The sequence below is a fragment of the Acomys russatus genome, chromosome 28, assembly GCF_903995435.1.
Source record: "Acomys russatus chromosome 28, mAcoRus1.1, whole genome shotgun sequence".
NCBI lineage: Eukaryota > Metazoa > Chordata > Mammalia > Rodentia > Muridae > Acomys > Acomys russatus.
The window spans coordinates 28,867,946-28,889,608 of NC_067164.1; the positions used below are offsets into that span (position 1 = coordinate 28,867,946).

Consider the following 21,663-nt stretch of genomic DNA (forward strand, 5'->3'; position numbering starts at 1 on the left):
ATGCCCATTCTGTGGGCCTCTGTAATGTGTGGGCAATGCTTCTCAGAGCCCAGTAGGCCGCAGAGTCTCGGGGGGGGGGGGGGAGCAGCTTTGGAAATATGCACCCTGAGCATTATCTCCAGGTGGAGTCCAGGCTTCTTGTTTGACAAACTTCAAGGCAATGCTAGCAGTAATGGGAGGCTTGTAATAATAGCCCTGCAATAGAAGCCCTCTCATCTGCTCATAATAATGACTTGGAACTAATTGAAAAAGCCCACTGACTGCAATAACTCACTAATATGGAAATTATAGGAATCTGTACCGTAAAGATTTAATCGAAAAGGTTGGCAATCTTACCAACAGGATCAAGACCCTTCCTATGAATTTGATTCTATAGATTATGGTTTCAGATTTTTATTTCTCTATACCTACAATATATAATTTTCTACTTCTGTGTTGCTTTTTCATTTCTGAGACAAAATATCTAATAAAAGCAATTTAGGACAGGGTATATTTAACTTATGCTTAGCTGGCTCCAGTGTTTATGGCCGCGGTAAGGTGAAACATCATGGCAGAGGGGTGTGGGGAATTTAAGTTGCCTATCTCATGGCAGCCAAGAATCAGGAATGCAAACAAGAAGGGTCCAGGGACAAATTATACCCTCCAAAGTGATGCCCAGGGTTCTGTTTCCTACAGTCAGCTCTTCTTCCTCCTGGCGCATGCATTATAAACCTATCAAAGGCTTAAGCCCTTGGTATGATTAGTCCTGGCATGACTCAATTACCTTTCAATACTTTTCCACTAGCTTGAAGTGCAAGCCTTCAACACATGTGCCTGGAGATGACAGGGCGGGGTCCATTTCATGCTCCCACCAAACACACCACTTCTGACTTCCAAAGGGCTCAGAGCCAACTCAAGATACAAGCTACATTCAGTCTGGTCTCTAAGAATTCCCAAAATCAAAAAAAAAAAAAAAAAAAAAAAAAGCCTACTATCTAGCGTTGTATAAAAAAACCACGTTCATTCTTATTCTTTTGTGAGACCCAAGGCAGCAAAATCAGCCTCACAGAACAACGTTAAGGTCTGGGGCCAACATGAGCAGTAATAGATCCACAGGACACACAGCTGCAGCAGCCTCTGAGTGTTTGTTTGCTGAGCTCAGAGAAAACGCTTTCCCTGGCAGCCTGCGCAGGAAAGGGTCCCTGGAGCGATCTTCGCCAATCAAAGTCTTTCGGAGGCTTTATATCTTTGTGCCCTTGAGCTGCTGATGGATGGGAACTGGATGCTTCCTGAGATGCAGCCACAGCATCTTTCTTGTTGTCCCAGTGCAAAGTATCTGGTGAGGTGTTTTGGTGCTAGTCTGCTCAGCAAGCTGACTTTATTTTCAGCCTTAAAGAGCTCTTTTTTTTTTTTTTAAACCTAAACTCCCAAGTTGTGCAAACCCTTCTGCTCTGCCTTTTCCTCCTGACTCTCACCATAAATCCAGATAAAAGCAATGAACGGTATTCATACCACACTAAAGACTGTGCTATCGCATATCTGCTCCGTCAGATTAGTCTATAACCATTAAACTTGGCATCTCACAAGGTATCAGGACATGGAAAATAGTATGTGTTCTTTGCCAGACTGTAACATACAAGCTTCCACTCATGAGTGTCCTCAAGTCCACCTGAAACCTCATGAGCAATTGACAATAATCCTATCATCATTGTGGCCTTCGGTGCTCTCCCCAGGCCCAACTCTTGTACTCTTCCTACAGAATTGAAGCTTGTCTCTAAACCTGGCCTCCAAACTGTTCCATATCCCTCCCACAAGTCATTTCCACAGTCAGACATTGCATAATGAAGAAGTCATGAAAACTACTTTGCTTGGGAGCGTGACGTCCTTCTGACAGCCCTCCTTCTGCCACTGTGACAATGTACCTGATAACAAGAATAGCCTGAAGGAGGGAGGGTTGCTTTTTCACTCACGCTTTTAGTCTGTGGTCAGCTAGCTGTGTCATTTCTGGACTCTGGTGAGGAAGTCACCGACCAAAGGCATGGTGGAGCCACGCTGCTCACCTGACAGTGGTAAGGAAACAGAAAGACAAAAGGACAAAACCAGAAAGACAAAGCTATTCCATTCAAAGGCGGCATCCTAGTGGAATACGCTTCCCACCTGGACTCTACCTCCTAAGAGCTGGGTCGGTATGAATTCATCAGTGTGTTGATCCATTGCTGAATGTGCTGCCCTCGTGATCCAATCATCTCTCACAGCATCTCCAGATTGGTGGGCGGAGCCTTCAGTGCCAAAGACCATCAGGGGAGATGCTTAATATTCAAACTGTAACACTTTCCAGTGTTGTTTGATTGTTTCCGCTTCAAAATTAATATATTTAATTGATACAGAAAATGAACTGCCCATGTTAATGAAGAAATATCATGTTTATATATACGGACACATTATAAATTATTTAAACCAAGTTAAACAAACCTATCTCCTCAAACATTAATCATTTCTTTATTGTAAAAACTTTCTAAATGTTTCCTTCTACCTTTTAAAATGTTTATTGTCATTTAAAGGGTGCAAGTGAAATGGTGATTTATTCTTACTAGTGTAGAATTTAAAGAATTTTACCCAGCTTTTAAAGATCAATTTTAATTTTCAAGTGAGTGCGGTATGGTCTGTGGGGTGTGTGTGTGTGTGTGTGTGTGTGTGTACATCTGCCGGTGCCCTAACTGGGGAGAAGAAAGTATCAGATCCCCTCGTGCTAGAGTTACAAGAAGTTGTGACCCACTTGACATGGGTGCTGAAAACCAAACCCAGCTTCTCTGGGAGAGCAGTGTATGCCCTTAACTGCTGAGCTGTCTTTCCAGCCCCACTTTACCCAACTTTTGATTTCCAATGATGATTTAAATTTTTCCCTCTCTGTAATTAATAGCCGACTTTTAGCATGTGCATGTAGTTCTATTTTCATATAAAAAAACTACAAAGATGCTTTATATGGTAAGTAAGCTTAAATTAAGCGGTTACAGCAACACATGCCACTGACATAATTGTGCTTGAGAATTGGTTTAAGACCCATGTTACTTCTCTCAGCACTGTGATGAAGTGCATAGAGTAGAAAACTGAAAGGGAGGAACCATTCAGTCTGGTTTATGGTGTGGGGAGTCTTTGTCCATCCTGTAAGGAGAGCGTGGTAGAGAAGAGGAACTGACATGTTGGTAGGAATATTGGATCCCAGCTACTAACCTCATGGCAGACAGGAAAGGCCTGAGGGACAAGACTCAGCTCCCAACAACACGCCCTGCTGACCTACTTCTTCCAAACCTCACACACTAGCACCACCAGCTGGGCAGACCACACGAGCCAGAGGAGAGTATTTTATAGCAGACCACAACAGGACAAACTATTTTTTTTTCTATTTTTTTTTTTTTAATTTTACAACTAAAGCCAGAATAGGAAATACAGTATATAGGGGAACAAAAACAAAAAGATATCTATTATTTGAGACCATTCCATGGCATTGCTTTGTATATTTTATGACAGAAGATAGAGTGACAAAATAATGCAGTAAATTGCCCAAGACTGATTTTAAATGTGTGTCATGTAAAAATTAATTATCATTTATATGAATACATAATTTCATCCCCAAACTCCCAGTTTTCCTGGTACTGGGAAACAGAGAGGAGGCAAGGAGGTAGAGTCCCAGTATCCCCTTTAAGGACGTGCCTTTAGGGCCCAGGGGTCCCGCTCAAACTAAGGCACCAGCCTAGGACAATACAGGCGGTAAACTTTAAACCCCTACCAGATCTAGCCAATGGTCAGAACATTCTCCACAGTTGAGTGGAGAGTGGGATATGACTTTCTCACGTACTCTGGTGCCTCACATTTGACCATGTCCCCTGGAGGGGGAAACCTGGTGGCACTCAGAGGAAGGACAGCAGGTTACCAAGAAGAGACTTGATACCCTATGAGCATATACAGGGGGAGGTAATCCCCCTCAGGAGCAGTCATAGGGGAGGGGAATAAGGGAAAAATGGGAGGGAGGGAAGAATGGAAAGATACAAGGGATGGGATAACCATTGAGATGTAACAAGAATAAATTAATAATAATAAAAAGGACATGCCTTTAATGACCCAACTTCCTTCATTTTGGCTCCGTCTCCTAAAGGTCCCATCACATCCTAGTGGTGGCCCAGACTAGTAACCACATAAAACTAGTAGCCGTTAACATGGGTGCCTTTAGGGACAATTATCATTAGAGTCATAATGCCAACCAATTAAAAAATCTTGTCAGTGTTCTAGAACCTTCTCATAGCTAAATCATAATAGGTCTAGAGATCAGTCAGGTCAAGCCATATGTGTAATGTTTCTATTCACAGTAAAAGAAAAAAACAGCAATTACTTTCATTGATGTATTAAGAGTGATGATCACATACAAATATCTTTTGTAAGCAGCGTTTTAAATGTGACCAAGCGTGTGCTCACTATTTCCCAGGCACTGGCTTTCTATGCCAAGTTTGCACCCCCTCTTTTCAAAGTTGCTTCCACAATACTCATGGAATAAATGAAATAAATTTAGGGAACTTGTTTCACGAAAGGGCTAAAGCCTCCAAGCATCAACTGGGTTCTGTCCTAACGAAGAGGCCCTGGGGCAGGGGGAGGTAGGGGAAACCTACTTAGTCTGATTTGCCCAGCTCAGCAGATCCCAGCTTCCTTCCTTGCAGAGAGAGAAAGCCCACTCAGGGATGAAGATGCTGGCTATGCATAGCTGGCGATGTGTCCCGTTTCAAAGCCAGCTATGTAGACCCATTGGCAGGACTTACAGAAACAGCAGCTGAGCACCTGGAGAGCTCTGTCCTGGTCTAAGTCACTGGTTTCCTTTGGCGTATGCCTCGCCTTTTACATCTTTCTCCTATAATCCCTATGCCTAATATTAAGGTAATCATCATGCTTATTAAATATAATCTCAGTTCTTTTAAATCCTAAATATTTTTTATTGGAAAACACCACATGTACACCAAAAGAATAGGAGTATACATGTTACCAGGAGGAGTAGACTTACGCAAGCCATGTTTTCTCAGATTGACATGCCAAAATGTAGACCCCATTCAGACAGGTTTGACTAACATAACCATTTCGAAATTATCATCTGATTGTCAATTTTGAAGAATTGACACAGTCCTACCACTCTCTTCTCTCCTAAGATTGAAAGTATGACTTTGAGGGCTCCAGAGACAGCTCAGGAGCTCTAAAACTCATGTAAATGCTGGGGGAGGGGTGGCCCACTTGTAATCCCAGCCTCATATGGTGGAGACAGTGCATCTCCCAGGCCAAGCTGGCACTAAGACTAACCGCTTCAGGGGCCTCTAGTTTGACTGAGAGACTCTGCTTCGCCTCCTTGGATAACATCAAAGACCAACTGAAGGCACCTCCTGACACCAGACTCCACATGCATGTGCTCAGGGATCCACATACAGTTAAGCCTACACACATATAAAAGACGTGCCTGTATTCACATATGCTCATCACACACACAAACTCATGAAAAAATGGGAAAAAATTACAATTTGAGTAAGTGGATTCTTTTCCACACAGCAATAGGGAACAAGATAGCCTCCAAAGAAAAATAGGGAAAACCTCCATATTTAAAACGTGAAACTTGGTTTCAAATTAGTTCACAGGGGCTCATGTGGTCATAAAGAGCCCACATTTTAAGATCAGTCCTGATTTGAAAGTCTACGTCTATCGCATTTCAGCTGTGTAAGTTTACTAAAAGTTATTAAAAACGGTGTGAGATTTGGCGCCACTTGCATGCACACATGGGAGTTACAGACTTTCCTTACAAAGGCGGTGTTACTAGATGGGTTAACGGCAGAGTCAATGGTCAATGAGCTAGGATCTGTTTTTATCATTATAATTATCTGCAAAAATCCCTTTCCCTCTAATTTGATCCTCAATCAAGATAAAAAAAAAAAAAAAACTTAGCAGAAGAGGAACATTGCTCATTAGACCACTCACGGATTCTTAAAGCTTAATCTTGTGTTTCGTCTGAAGTCACACTGGTGAATTGTTAACACACTGAATAGTGGCCGTTCTTTCATCTCAATGTTTTTTAATGCTATTGCTCAGAAATCTTGCTCGTGCCAATCCTGGGTTTCCCATGCTCCTGATGTGTTGCATTTTCTCCTTTAAGTGCCTGTTCCTATTAATCCTTCACTCACGCTTCCTTCATGGGTCCCAGAAAGTTAAGCACAGTGGTTGTGACGTGGTGTCCCATAAGCTAGGCAGCACTGGGACTGGGATGAACAGGTGCAGCTTCAGACTACCAGCCTTTCTTCCGGGTGCTAGTGTGAAGCTCTGCTATGTTCATAAGAACATGGTAGAATCATTCCAAATGGAGTCTTTGTTTTGTCAGTCATGCTATCAGCAGTTTAAGGCTCATAGGGCACCAGGCATTTGTTTTGGAGACTGCCAGTTCTTAAATAATGAGGGTACAATCTCTATCCTCAAGTCAGTCAGCACCAAATAGGAGAAACAAGAAAAAGTGGGTAATTAAAAAATACACTGAGGGAGCTGAGGCGACAGCTCGGTGTATGAGGTGCTGCATGTGCAAGCATGAGATCCTGAGCTTAATTCTCAGCACATGTGTCAAAACCTGAGCACAGCAGTGTATGCCAAAAATCCCAGCTGGGGAGGCAGAGACAGGGGGATGCCTGCGTCTTGCCAGTGCTAGCCACAGTGTCAAGCCCCGAGGTGCCTTGAGGAACCTAATCTCAGAAGAGAATTTGGAGGGTAATTGAGAAAGACAGGGCATCTATTGATGGCTTCCACATGCATGCACACACATGAACACAAACATGCCTACATACAGACAAACATGATAGCTATGTGACTAGACATGTAAATAACAGCACTACGTGTAAAGGTTCTTGAAACCTCAGGAAGCGGGACACTTCCCCTTAGTTGGAGGAAGCAGGTCATTAGGGCATTGCCTTTGAAGATTATACCATGAGGTGAACACCATCCTCCATCATATGCCACTTTTACCATGATATTCCCTGCCTGAGTACATGGAGCCAAGCATGGGGCTGGACCCTCTGAGATGATGAGCACAAATAAATACTTGACGCTGTTCTCATGGTGACTACCACAGCACAAGATGGCAAGAGAATATGGAAGTGTCTATTTTTACCCAGGAGGCTCAAGGAAATGAGTCCGACAACCTTGAACTGGAAAGGGTTTATGAGGTGGGACAGGAAGCTGGAGAGAATGTGACCCATCCTGGCAGGCCAATGTGACAGAAGCATAGAGTATGTGAATGTGCGTAGGAGGTGGTAGGAGGTGAGATAGAAAGCTCTTCTAGAACCTCACCACAGGAAGAAGTTTAAAGTTCACCCCCAGTCCTGCTCAAACTATGGCACCAGCCAAGAACAGACAATACATGCAGTGAACTTCAAACCCCTACCCAGATCTAGCCAATGGACAGGACATTCTCCATGGGGACTGACTTGCACACTAACTCTAGTGCCCCATATTTGACCATGTCCCCTGGAGGGGGAGGCCTGGTGGCACTCAGAGGAAGGATAGCAGGCTACCAAGAAGAGACTTGATACCCTATGAGCATATACAGGGGGAGGAGGCCCCCCTCAGTCACAGTCATAGGGGAGGGGAGTAAGGGGAGAATGAGAGGGAGGGAGTAATGGGAGGATACAAGGGATGGGATAACAATTGAGATGTAATATGAACAAATTAATAAAATATTTTTTTTAAAAGTTCACCCCCAAAGCTGCTATAGCACTTCATATGGTGACTGAGTCCAGAGTAATTGCTTAGAGAACACTGGTTTTACTCACATTGAATGAGTCTGAAAAATAAAAAAAACCCTGTCTGGCTAGCTTTATAGAATGAACAGCAAATAGACTGGCCTCACAGCTAGCCAGCTGGGAATCCCTGTAGATAGCTTTTCTGAGTGCCAGTTTCCTCATCCAGAAAGACCCATCTCTTAATATCTGTTGTGTAAGGTTGCTTTAGTGACCAAAGGAAGTAGGCTATATCTTAGCAATAGTGCTTATTCCTAGTAGTACTATTAACAGCCGCAGTTCCTAAATGTGTAGGAACACTTGGAGCTTTGAGGGTTTTTCTCCCTCCAGATTCAATCGCGGCCTTGTCTTTGGGAGCTCTGTGCTTTATCGTAGGAGTATAAATGAACAGGCCAGGGGAGGAGGCACTTGTCCAAGGCTGCAGGACAGTGGCCCCTGTTCAGTCCCCAGGTCCACAAAGACACACGTAACTTGAAACAAAAATCCGTCATTTTTGCCTTGACTGTGTCTGTTACAAGGTCATGAACTAGACTTTGCACATGTGGCTGGGTTCTAAGGGAGAAGCCGGTAGAGACCTGGGCGGCGGGGGGCCGGGGACAGATTTGTGCAAAATAATACAAGTGTATCCAGGAACCTATGGTTTTCCAGGCTGTGCACTGCACCACTGTCTCTCTGTCTGTTAACAGGCAGCTGAGAGTGTTTTTTGTTTGTTTGTTTGTTTGTTTGTTTTCCCCTCTATTTGAATCATCTTCCTTTCTGGTAAAAAGTTTGTTTGTAGACTCTGTTGTTTCAGCCCTTTTTCTTCTTGATGGATTCGCATGTTCGTGGAAACCTATGTCCAGGCCTTCGCTTGTCCTATCCGTAACAAATGGTCTTTGTTTATCGTATAATACGATGTTATGCAACTTTAGCTTTTACTTAAACTTAAATCATTCTCTGAAGGTCTGAACTTTCTTATTTGTTTGTTTTTATTTTTATATTATGGGTGTCAGACTGAGCTAAGCTATTTGAAGCAGGTTCCCCCCCCCCCAAAGCCTAGACTGGAGGAGAGATACTTCCCTACGTACTCCCTGTGAATCTTTGCTGTGCTTTGAGCACTAGAGGGATCTGTCCGTCTCACACCTGTTGTCTTGAAGTTAATGGCGCCCAAACTGCAGCACATGTGAGAATCACGCTGCAGACTGTACACAGGGCCCCCAGGCCTCTCCTCTGCAGTCTGTGCTTGCAGCAGTCTGCGACGCCATAAAGAAGTCACACTCCTAATCAGTTCCGAGGTGATAGCAAAGTTGCAGGTCCTGAAATGACATCTTGAGACTTAAAAACGATCAGTTTCGTAAAGAAGTTTAATTCCATTCATGAATCTTCGCCATCTCCTCCTGTGAACACTGTTAGTACGTTGCTTTGACGCAACCAGGTAAAATGACCTTAGGGCACTCAACTGTGGAGAATGCTAGATCTGGGTAGGGGTTTAAAGTTTACCACCTGTATTGTCCTTGGCTGGTGCCTTAGTTTGAGCGGGACCCCTGGGCCCAAATCTGCCTATCATAATGTTCTACTTGTAGGTTTCTAGGACCCTCTGGATCCTTCTACTTAGCTATTCTCCCATGCTTCTCTCATTTAGAGTCCCAATAGGCTGTCCTCCCCTCTGTCCCAGTTTCCTGGTAAGTGAAGGACAGCAGGTTACCAAGAAGAGACTTGATACCCTATGAGCATATACAGGGGGAGGTAATCCCCCTCAGAAACAGTCATAGGGGAGGGGAATACTGGGAAAATGGGAGGGAGGGAAGAATGGGAGAATACAAGGGATGGGATAAACATTGAGATGTAACAAGAATAAATTAATTAAAAAAAATTTTTTTAAATGACCTTAGGGCAATGAGGTGGCTGCGGGGGGCGGGGGGCGGGGGGAAGGTGCCTAGGCACTTAATTTCTCAGGCTAGTCCAGCTCCAAGAAATGCAACCATACTCCCAAACTAATTCCATCATTTTTAAATTGAGGTGAACTTTGATTGACCTGCCCATGTATGCTTTCCAAAAACGATCTCCCAAATCCAAGCCTCCTATTTGGCCATGGCAGCAGCTGCCGTTATGGATTCAAGCCAGAAAGTGTTCATTTGGTTAAACAGGCAGCACTCAAGAAGGCTGAAAATAACATTACAGATAAGTAATACAGCAATTTTGCATCTGTTCTGTGGTCCCATTAATTTCCTTAACTAGAGCTAAGCAGAACATACAAAGTAGGCTGGCCCCTTTCCTGCCTTTCACTAATAGTTGTAAACCTGCTGTTGTAATATAAAGGCTGCTTATAATATCATTAACATCTGTTTAGACCCGCTTTGAAACTTGCTGGTGACGTGACATTCTGCCTTCACAGAAACTTTCTCCGGTGGTTTAAGATTCTAGTTGCTCCTTCCTGAGCTTTTGAAAGTTAGAGCGGCCTCAAGGACAGAGCAGCTTGGAGAGCTTCCACCCCACGAAATGGTCTGAATATAGCTTTCCAAACAGCAGTTACCACCATCCTCCTGGACGATGTGGCCTTTCAGATGCCAGTTGGGCTAAAACCCAAGAAGGCAGATGGGTTCCAAAGTTCAGGCTGAAGCTGACCCCACCACCCTAGGAAGCCTGTAGGGAGAAAGTTCAGGGATGGCTGGTCCTCCTGGTGGCCACCAAGGTCTTAGCCTCACGGTCCGGATGAGCTATGCCAGCCCTGTGTCACCAGTCTTGAGGAACGAACATAGACTCGGCCTAATGTGGGCTGGCACATGAGCTGTTTTGAGGAGCTCTCTCTGGGGAGCTGGCTGCATGCTGCGAATCATCTGTGCTATTGGGTTTTTTTTTTTTTCAAGCTTTTTTGATGAATTCTCCCTGGTTGTAGACAGAGTTCTGGAGGTTGTGAGTGAGTATATGATGACAAAATCATGTTTTTATGTGGTTTTATTCTAATGAGAGAAATCATTAAAAACACAGTAACAGGGGCTAGAGAGATGGTTCCATGTTCAAAAGAACTTGCTCCTCTTCCAGAGGACCCAGATTTAATTTTCAGCACCCACATGGAGGCTCACAACCATCTGTAGCCCCAGTTCCAGGAGTGACATCATACAACCCTCTTCTGGCTTCCTTGGGCACCAGGCACACGTGTCACACATAGACATACGTGCTAGCAAAACACCCATAAACATATATACCAGAATTGAAAGTGTATGCCAGAACATGAATCTTGCTTTAAAAAAAAAAAAAAAAAAATGGTCCTTGGGCTGAAAGACTCTTGGGTATTGTGAACCAATGGCATGTGGGCTTCAAAGCGCATCCCTACCTTGCTGACTCTTATTCCTTAGCTTTAATCAGACTCATTCAGGAAACCTTAAACTAGTTTTTCTTGGTTAAAGAGAGAGCTGAAACAAAGAGTTGGAGAGTTGAGAAACACCAACATGGTAGACAGAAGCTCTAAGATGTCCTAGGAATCCACACCAAACCCAAGGGAGAGACCAGAAACTTCCTTGGAAAATAAGGCACATGGGTCAAGTTTTGATGTAGAAGGAGAGATCCCCCAGGACAGCAAGTAGGAGATTGGTACACAGAGTATAGCAATTGTGATGCCTGGAGACCATCAGAGGGCAGGGAAGGAGTTGTGGACAGTCCAGAGGCTGTGTTGAGATGGGAGACGATGGTGTGGCCCTCTGGAACTCAGTTCTTACAAAGTCCTTGGTTGTAATTTATTAAAGATTCAGAGGACCAATAAAAAGACGTCAAATAAGAAGTAATCTATTCAGGTTTGTGTTTTGAAACTGTTCAAGGGAGAAAAGACCAAGCCTCGAGAGTTGGCAGCTCTACTGAAAGTAGATGTGAGAAGAGGGCAAAGGCCAGGTCCCGAGCAGGGAAATTATTTAGAAGGAAACTTTGCTGTAAAAAACAAAACAAAACTAGGCAGAGCAAAGCTGAGGTCTCCTCAAGGACAAGTGACAGAGGGAGGCCTGGGCACCTTGCCTCATGGCCAGATGAGCCCCAACCTTTAGGCAGGACCACGTGAGAGCAGCTGCTACCACCAATGGAAGAAGGAAGTGAGCTAATCAAGCGGCTTTTTATTTGAGGCATCCACATAGGGATTTCTAGGAGTGTCATTTTTTTAACCTGTTAGTATAATTGTGCACAAAGACATTTTTTTAATTATGAAATTTCAAGTCCATACAGAAAACAAAGTAACAATGCAATGAGCCATCATGTGCCAGTCAACGACAACAATGTGAGCTAAGCCCCCGTCTAGTTTCTGCTCCTTCTGGATTATTTGGAAGTAGTGTCAGGCACCCCATCCTATAGGCGCTAACAATATCCTGAAAGAAAGGTCCCTGGAAGTGTAACCCAGTTAAATAGCAATGATCATAGTATCATCACATACCTCAGCAGTGTCCACGATTCCCAGAAATGCCATATTCTCTCTCTCTCACACACACACACACACACACACACACACACACACACATACACGCACACACACGCACGCACACACTTACATACATACATACATACATATATACACACACACATACATACATACACACTTGCACACATACATGCATGTACACACACATATACACATGCACACACACACATATGGAGAAAGAGTGGGAACAAGAAAGTGAATAAAGAGCAAGAGAGAGAGAGAGAGAGAGAGAGAGAGAGAGAGAGAGAGAATTGAGATGTATTTTTTTAAGCAATTGGTTTAAATCAGGATCCTCAAAGATCTACTTTTTGCCTCGCCCCTACCGTTCTTGTCATTTTCTTGTTTTACATCTATGTCACATACTGAGTGCCCCAGCAGTTGTCTTCTTTACTGCCTGTTTGGATGCTAATATAAAATGTTCCTGTGTAAGCTGGCCTGAAACGTGGCTATCTGACACCCATCTACTACATCCCTGTGTTGTCATTCTGTGATGCAAGGATGAACCAACTGGACAAGGTCCCCCACCACCCACTGCAGCATGTGGATCTGCACCCACATTCACCTTCCCCTTGGCCAATGTTTTCTCTCATCTAGACTTATTTCACCTAAAACTTTCCACAAATCCCTGGGTCTCCAGCAGTTTTCAACAGTGTTTCCCCAACTCTCATAGAAAGCAGATGCCTAAATCTAGATCCCTGGTGCGTGTTCTCACCTGTGGATTATATGGAGCACACTGAAGGGCCAGGGTTTTCCCAACAGCATGCCCTCCTATCAGAGTGGCCAGCAGAAACCCCAGACATAAATAATAATAGCTATTATTGAATTAATTCAGGGTCACTGACCAAATGAATCATCCCAAATTCTATCCAGAATATAATTATTGATGCAGCCTGTAATGCAGCCTGAGTAAATGTAATCTACTCAATATATCCCCAATTCGTTTAAATCAAAGACAGCTCTGGCAGGGTACACAATATTATACTGTTAGAAAACGTGAGATTCTGGGATTTATTTCACTAAGCCATCTCCTGATGCCTCTCCCTTGTTCATGATGACCAGCCCATTCGCCACAGTATAAGCAGCAGCCTAGAAGAAACTTGGGGACCATCTTGTTGTGAGGTAGTTTTTCCTCTCTGCCCCAAGCTCCTGGAATAATGACTCAGACTCAAAATACATTTACAAATACTTAGGCCACACACCTAGGTTCTTCTCTGACTAGCTCATAACTTAAAATAATCCATTTATTCTAATCTACATTCTGCCACATGGCTGGTTACCTCTGTTCAGGTATCATGTGTCTGTCCTCCTCACATCTTCCCAGATGAATCTTTCACACCTACCACTATCCCAGAATCCTCTCTGCCTACCAGATGTCCCACCTTTTATTCTACCTTTTCCTATAGGCTGTAGGTTTTTGCTTTTTTTTTTTTTTTTAATTGACAGATGATGGATGCATACAATACATAAGATATTTCTTCTACACCATCTACCAGAGTGCTTAGATTTGATGTGGAAGATCCTGAGCTGCTGGTCCAACTTGAGTCAGATATCTGTTCTTTTACAGCCTAAGACACTGAATCTAGCATTGTATGGTGGGTGGTCTTTGATTCCCAGCATGCAAAGCTTGTGAGCTGCAGAGCCCAGGGGAAGTGGTGGTGGCTACATTCCAGAACTCTCCCAAGCCAAGAATAAAGGAAATGCTGACAGGAAAGGGCATGTTCCTGCCCACACTACTCTACTGACCTTGTCTTTTATGCTCACCCGAATCCTTCACTGCACACACAGATAATTGAATTGTTAACTCAAGCTTTTCTTCTCCTCCTTATTTTAGCATTTCATATCGTAAACGAACAGCTGCTTACTGCAAAAATGTGGCTCTGTTAATACCTTACTCTATATGGTCTGACTTTAAAAATGGACTATTTTGTTCAAGTAGTTGCTGTACCATTTCATTATATCCTGAGGTATGGAAATGAAACAGCTCCTTAACCATTCGCAGCTCTCAGGCCAAGCGATAAAAACAAATGTCAGGAAATTTACTCATAAGCAAATCAAATCCTTTGGATCCTGAAACGTCATAATGCAACCCTGAGGAGTCATGACACCCACCATGTTGAAAATGGCACAGGACATCTTTCTGACAAATGCTTGGGGAAGAACAGAAATGTCTTCCTTCTTACTGATAATAAATTGAACACATGAGCACATGGCAGCCTGGTGGAGTTTCCTGAAACATATGAACAGTTTACATTAGCTTTTTCTCTTTATGGCAGAGAGTTATTCAAACTTCTGCTCCAATGCCCATGGATTGGTCAATGTGACTAACACACTGTGGATGGAGTGATTTGAAAGGTTTTCCAAAATCCCTATTATTGTCATCAAGACAATCTCTCCGAGTCCCACTTAAACAGGTGCTATCTTTTGGTCCCAACCTTGAGCAAAACCAGCTTTTCTATACTGACAACTAGTGTGTTTGCAAAACCTGGAAATAGACATTTTTCTGAGTTGTTGAGTGGCACTCTCATTCCGTATTATCTACTCAGCTCTATGGTGGATGGGTTATTCAATGGGTATTAATCACATTCTTAACATAAGGCTGCCCAAGCACTGTGTGAGACAAAGGCGTAATGTGAGGATCCTGTGGCCACAGTTAGGTGGGCCACCCACTGGTTAAACAGAACTGCCCCCCATCCTTGGCACTCATGACAACTTCATCCCTGAATTAGAATATGAAATCCTATTAAGGAAAGGCTACTTCCCAAAATAATTATTTTCCTAAGCCATCACGTTCAAGCGGTGAGGTTTTGACTTTCCTGCTTTATGGGGAACATGTGCATTATTTTTCTTCTTTTCCAATAAAACCAATGATGATTCCTTGGAATTTATTGCAGATGAGCAAGAAAGTTCGGGAGCGATTATTTACACGGTGGAGCTGAAGCGCTACGGGGGGCCCCTTGGCATCACAATTTCGGGAACTGAAGAGCCCTTTGACCCTATTATCATCTCAAGCCTCACGAAAGGGGGATTAGCTGAAAGGTAAAACTGGAAGGAACTGCTGTGTCTGAGAGGGGATTGCTCCCTCACAGCTGTATGAAAACACACCCGCTTCACGGTAGCTGTTTATCTGTTGACTTTTAAATCTGCACAGAGGATTGGTTTTTTTAGGGCTTGGGAACCTCTCAGGCAGAGGTCTGACTTGACATTGAGGACATCTTACCAGGCAGTAAAAGATACCATGGGCTTAACATGGGTATTACTCTCAGAAAAAGAAGGGAAAAACATGTTAAAAGACTACAGTCGACTACAGGTAGATTTACACTGTGTCCATTTTGAGAAGAGGAGACTAATGTTGAGGGAGGTTAAAAGGCTTGTCCAAATCAATCTGCAAACATTTGCTGAGCTTTCTGTTGCCTGACAGGTATTATAGTAAGCTTCTATTTATTTGGAAGAGGATAATAAAAGCTTGGTCCTCAAAGACCACAGCTAACAGAGTGTAGTGACCCTCTCAATAGCATCTGGTTGTACGACGTCCATTTGTTCTTTGGCAGGGATGCACGTCCCACCTGCTCTCCGCCCTCCACCTAACTGCACTGTTTTCTGGGCATACACAGCAGACTCTCTAACTAGATCTATTTTCCAGTGACTCAGCTCACTGGAAATACTCAGGCACATCATTCAAACTGACACTTGACGACAGCAAGTTTGCAAGATAGAGTTGCAGCACTGCAGAATTTCAGAACGACAAGGCACCTTACTTAGAGATCAGCTCGCTTGACAGCTCTGTCTGCCAGGCGAGGGGGCTAAGGTAGTGCAGCCAGGGCTTCCCTACTAGGATTTAACATTCTGCTTTTAGCTGAGACACCTGGGAATGGGTACTCTTCTGGCATCCCCCTGTCCTCGTTATTCCGAGAACTTACAACTGGCATCACTCTTGGACTTATACTCTATGGGAGAAGAGATTTCTTTCACAGAAAAATTCTGTGGTTCTAAAAGCAGTGGTTAAGCAGCCCCTCTGCACCACTGTGCACTGCGCTACTTCCGCTACCCAGTTACGTCTACCCAACACAACTGCCATGGCCCTAGTATAAGCTGTGGTCAATGTACTCGGCCTCCAGCAACCCTGTAAACGAGGTTCATTCCTTCATCATCTGAACTGAAAGTGAGCCAGTTCAGCCACAGCCTGATATCTGTGCTTCAGGCTCAGCACCTTTGTCTCGGGGTAAGGATCTCAGTCTTTGCACTGTCAATCACCTATAGTATTCTCCTGCCCATTTCAGTGCTCCCCACCAATGACAGAGAGCGTGACCATCAGAACTATACATCCCAGTGTTCTTGTTCATATTGGATGAGGATGTAAAGGCACAGGTTAAAGATATGGGTCATCAGTGTATTGATCAGTGAATGAATGCCTTTTCTGGGGGCTGGAGACATGGCTCCATTGGTAAAAAGGACCTGAGCTTGCATCCCAGGCACCACATAAAAGGGAGCAGAAGGACCCTGAGAGCTCAGTGGTCAGGCAGCTTAGCCAAATTGATGATCTCCAGATTCAGTGAGGAACCATGCCTTAAAAAAAATCATCGATAGGTAGGTAGGTAGGTGGGTGGGTGGGTGGATGGATGGATGGATAGATAGATAGGTGGATAGATGATAAATAGATGATTGATTGATAGAAAGATGATAGACTAGAAAGATAGATAAGAAGAGAGAAATGATAAACAGACAAGGTAGAGGATTACTGATAGAGACCCAGTGTTGACTTCTGATATCCACATGCCCCCACACACATGTATATGCATATATATATACACCACACACAAAAAAAATAATTGATCGAGTGACATGTTTTCTTTATCCACATTTCAACCCAAGCTCTTATACATATTTTTTCATTTCATCCTCAAGGCTTCCCTGTGAGATTATCAGCCCCATTGTAGTTGTGAGGAAGGTTGAAATAAGGTAGCCATGTCACATAACTGGCCTGGTGGGTGACAGAGACAGCCTTAAACTTAGCACTGAATAGCCCTTCTGTCCAGCCTTTTTCAACCCTTAGAATCATACCAGGCTGTGTCTGCACCTGTCCAGTCTATGTCCCAACCACTTGAACCTGTCCTACGCTGAGCTAAGAACCATCTTGTATTAAACATTTTAAATGTGTAGAAATCAAGATTGTTACTTACTACACATCGCGACATTTGCTGTTCATTGGAGTTCATTTCCTGGGGACCTGTAAGGACTTTACCAATTTACTCAACTTTCTTGGAACTTAAAAATCACACAAGTCAGCTGGGCAATGGTAGCGCACGCCTTTAATCCCAGCATTCAGGGAGGCAGAGGCAGGCGGATCTCTCTGAATTCCATGCCAGCATGCTCTACAAAATGAGTCTAGGACAACCAAGGCTACACAGAGAAACTTTGTCTTGAAAAAAACAAACAAACAAACAAAATTTACCAAGGCCCATTCTCCAAACCAATTAAAACATTTTTTCTAACTTTGCTGCAAACTAAAAACAGATACAGGATACAACATTTCCCAAGAGAAAGCTAGAAGTGAATTTTAGAGACCTTGCCAATTCTTTAGTATAATTCATACGCAGCAATACTGGGGAATTTACCCCCCAAAAGCATGCGGGTTTGCGTCTGTCTTATGTGTCTACCTCCCTCCACCCCCTGTACCATACCCATGTCTGGTTCATCTGCCTCCCCTACCCCTGTCTGGTGCATCTGCCTCCCCTACCCCTGTCTGGTGCATCTGCCTCCCCTACCCCTGTCTGGTATTCCAGGACTGGAGCGATCCACATCGGAGATCGAATCCTAGCTATCAACAGCAGCAGCTTGAAGGGGAAGCCTCTGAGTGAAGCCATCCACTTGCTACAGATGGCAGGAGAGACTGTCACCCTGAAAATCAAGAAACAGACAGATGGTGAGTGGGGCAAGAGTCCCAGTTAAGGATTTCCAGCGTGTCTCCTTCCCTAAAAGAATGTGCCAGTGTCTGTGTGTGTTTCTAGGGAAACGGCTCTCGAGTTTAAAGTATTCGAGGATCTTTTCATGTGACTTTACACTGATATGTACCCTCTCTCCCTGTCTGTAAAGCCCAACCCTCATCAAGTCCCAAGAAGTTCCCCATCCCCAGCCACTCCAGTGACCTGGGAGATGGTGAGGAAGAATCCTCTCCGATACAGAAGCCTGGCAAACTCTCCGACGTGTACCCCTCCACCGTGCCCAGCGTGGATAGTGCTGTGGACTCCTGGGATGGGTCTGGACTAGATGCCAGCTATGGGAGTCAAGGTATGAAAGATTCTGTTCCATGTGCAGAATGCCTCTTCATAACCCAAACCTGTTTCAATGTCCACCCTGAACAACTTGAGCACTTCCACATGCCGGCCTCAAATTCTCTCCTAATAAGTCATGGGCGTTTGTCATTCACTGATAGGCTCCTGAAGACCAAGTGTTCAATGCAGAAAGCTTAGGTGGATAGGAAACGGACTACATGGATGAGCAGTTTGGTGGAGACAGGTCCTGCTGCCTTGTATTTGTTAGCGAGCATTCCACAAAGACAGGCAAGGGATTGTCCAGGGCTGTTAGCAAGAGAGTCACCAATCGCTAGTGAGCCCACTGATTCTTGGCCATGCCTAGCTTGAATAAGAACTGAAGTTTTCCTTAGTGTTCATTGTTAGGGAGTTGTAGTTGTAATGTGTAAGGGTGTGTCATTAGGTGTGTCTTTACAGACTTGGTGCTAACATCCAGAACACAAACACCCTGGAGAGCAGGTTTGGGTGTGAAGGTGGCTTGGGGTCCTAGTTAACCGCCCTTCAGGAAAGTGTGTGTCTAGCTGCTTCTTGGCCTGGTTTTCCTATTTCTTCTTGCTCAGCCTGATTTTGCTGTGTCACCCTCTGTCAAGTCCTAGACAGGTGGAAAAAAACTGAAAAGACTTAATAGTCTATCAATTTTTTTCAGGCTATTAAGTAGTCATGATATTGGAATTAGATGGAGAAAACACACCAAACATCTCAAGTAAAGTAAATGGTTGATTGCGTTGTGTTATTGTATGAGTGTGTCTGTGTGTTGAGTATGCGCACATAAGTGCAGGAGACCAGAGGGGTCGGGTCTCCCTGGAGCTGAAGTAACAGGTAGTTGGGAGCCACCTGACGGGAGTCCTGAGAACCGAACTCGGGTCCTCCACAGAGCCAGCTCTCTAGCCCCCAAATAAAATTCAATCCTTCATTTATCTGGCCATTTTTCCAAGTCCAGATACCATTTGACAAGTTAGCCATGCCCCCCAATGTAAAATTTTCATTGCCCCAAATGATTAGGGCATAAGGCAGTGCCAGATAAAGGACCCTAGTCAAGTTTTATCATGGTAATGAGGTTCATTTATTAGTGAGTATGTTGATTTATTCTGTGCTAATGTTGAAACATTTTATACCCCTTTTTGGTGAGAAAACAGTTGATATTAATGAGTTCTTTCCCATAAGGTGATACAGGAAAACTCAGCTATTCTGGCCATTTACACCCTAAGACCAGGACTGTGACTGCCATATGAAAAATATGATCTGTCTTTCCTTAGTAAAAGATGAAAACGCACTCACAAAGCATTTCCAAAATTTAAATAACAGCCAGTAATATTAAATTTAACATTGACGCAGTCTTTATAAGGCTGAAAAAGCTACAAGATAGGTAGAGATCATGATGATAGGGCAGAGTTAACATAATTTTAAAATGTAGAATGCCTTATATCGGTGGACAACTTGAGAGTTTACTAAACATGTTCTTTTAACAACTCACATGCAATTCCCATAAGGAAACTGCAAGTTGAAGGTCAGTCTGTCAGTGTGAGGGGTGGATCCAGATGCCAGCTAGTCAACATCGGGCACGGTCCTTGGGGCTGTGTCCAGCATGGCTAAATGTGGGCTTGTTGTGTGTCCTTGAGCACCAAGCTGACAGGCCCTCTCTGCCCGCCCTCCCTCTCCAGAGACTCTGACAGCTCCGAAGTCCTGACTGTGTGGAGCTGAAATCTGTCCTGCCCTTGGTTTCTGTCTCTTATTCCTAGCTACACCCTCAAGGTGATTCAGAACCTGCCCCAGCCCTTTCTACTTGATTGACAGCTCTTTCCAATGCTGGGAGATGCTATCGCTTCTCTTTTAAGTCTCTCCTCCTCCAAGCAAACTAGCCTGATTCCTTCAGGTGCTCCCCCACCTAACCTATTTTCGAGCCTCTTGACTGGCCTGTGGCTCTCTCTTCTCAGTATGTCCACATTTAACTCTGTGATCACTTGAGGATAGCACTCAGAAAACAGTCCTTAGCCGACTGGTGGCTCAGAGCACAGCAAACCCGCCCTGTCCTTGTGAAGCCAGCGTAGCCTGCCTGGGCCACCCACCACAACAAAGGAGTTTGGACCACACAGTATATTCATCATTCCTTTTGAGCTTGCTGTTCATCAAGACCTCTGAGTCTTGGTTTCTTTTTCTTGTCTACCGCATTGGGTATATTTAGCTTGTGACTGTTTGTAATCAACCTTTTACAAGCAAAGCATAAAAATACTTATTTTTCCTCTTCTTATCATGTTCTGGCATGTGGCTAGTCTTTCCAACCTCTTCGTCTAGCCTCTCATCAGACTTCGGTTCTATCCCAGAAAGACCTCACAGAGTCTCTGTCTCCTTTAAAAGCCTGTGGCTGCCCCAGTGTTGCTGAATCCCCAAGATGCACGAGAATTGATGGCTTTGGTGACTATGTTTGTTATCTTTCTCCACTATGTCACCAGCAGTCCCACTTCATCATTCCACAGATAATTAAGGTCCAGCACAATTCACAACAGGATGAGATCTTTGTTCTCACAGATGGGGCCGACAGCTCACAACTACCAACAGCGATAAATTTGACTTAATGAAAATGAGATGGAAAGAGCAAAAGTGATGGGAAATCAGGAGGATGGATAAGGAGGTACCACAGTGGACCAGCCTTCATTTTACTGAGTGGTTCAGAATACATACTTCTCCTAGTCATCTCTGGGGTGACTTTTTTCTCTCCCATTCTCTGATGCTCCAAGCTGCTCTCCTTTATCCAGATCTGGATCTTTGGGCCCTTGGGTCTTAATTACTCCTCTTTCTAACTGAGAAAACCCTGACAGTTATACTTGGATATAGCAAAAGTCACTATATATATATAAAAAGACAGCAAATTGTCACCTAGTGAACTCCCACCCTCAGGGAAATTGAGGCTCTCAGGGTCCGTGGGCTAATCTTTGACTCTAAACTCAAGTAGCTATATTTCAGTCTGGTTGTTTGGAGTCACTTTCACCATTTGTATTTTCTCTAGAAAAATAAGTTTTCTTTCAGGTTTAAATGCATTTGCATATAATTAAGCAAACTCTTGACTTAATTCTTTAATTTTCTCGGTTTCTAAACACATCCTTAATATACATTTTATTATATTTGTGTTTCTATT

At 43.8% G+C, this 21,663-nt stretch overlaps 1 protein-coding gene across 1 annotated transcript in view; it reads left to right on the forward strand.

Moving 5' to 3' along the window:
* The window catches only part of Grip1 (glutamate receptor interacting protein 1), a 361,954-nt gene that overhangs the window by 309,274 nt on the left and 31,017 nt on the right, over positions 1-21,663 (forward strand). Inside the window, exons 15-17 of the mRNA XM_051170528.1 lie at positions 15,114-15,258; positions 18,003-18,142; positions 18,313-18,507. Of these exons, the coding sequence (XP_051026485.1) occupies positions 15,114-15,258; positions 18,003-18,142; positions 18,313-18,507 (480 nt within the window). The remainder of the gene's footprint in view (positions 1-15,113; positions 15,259-18,002; positions 18,143-18,312; positions 18,508-21,663) is intronic.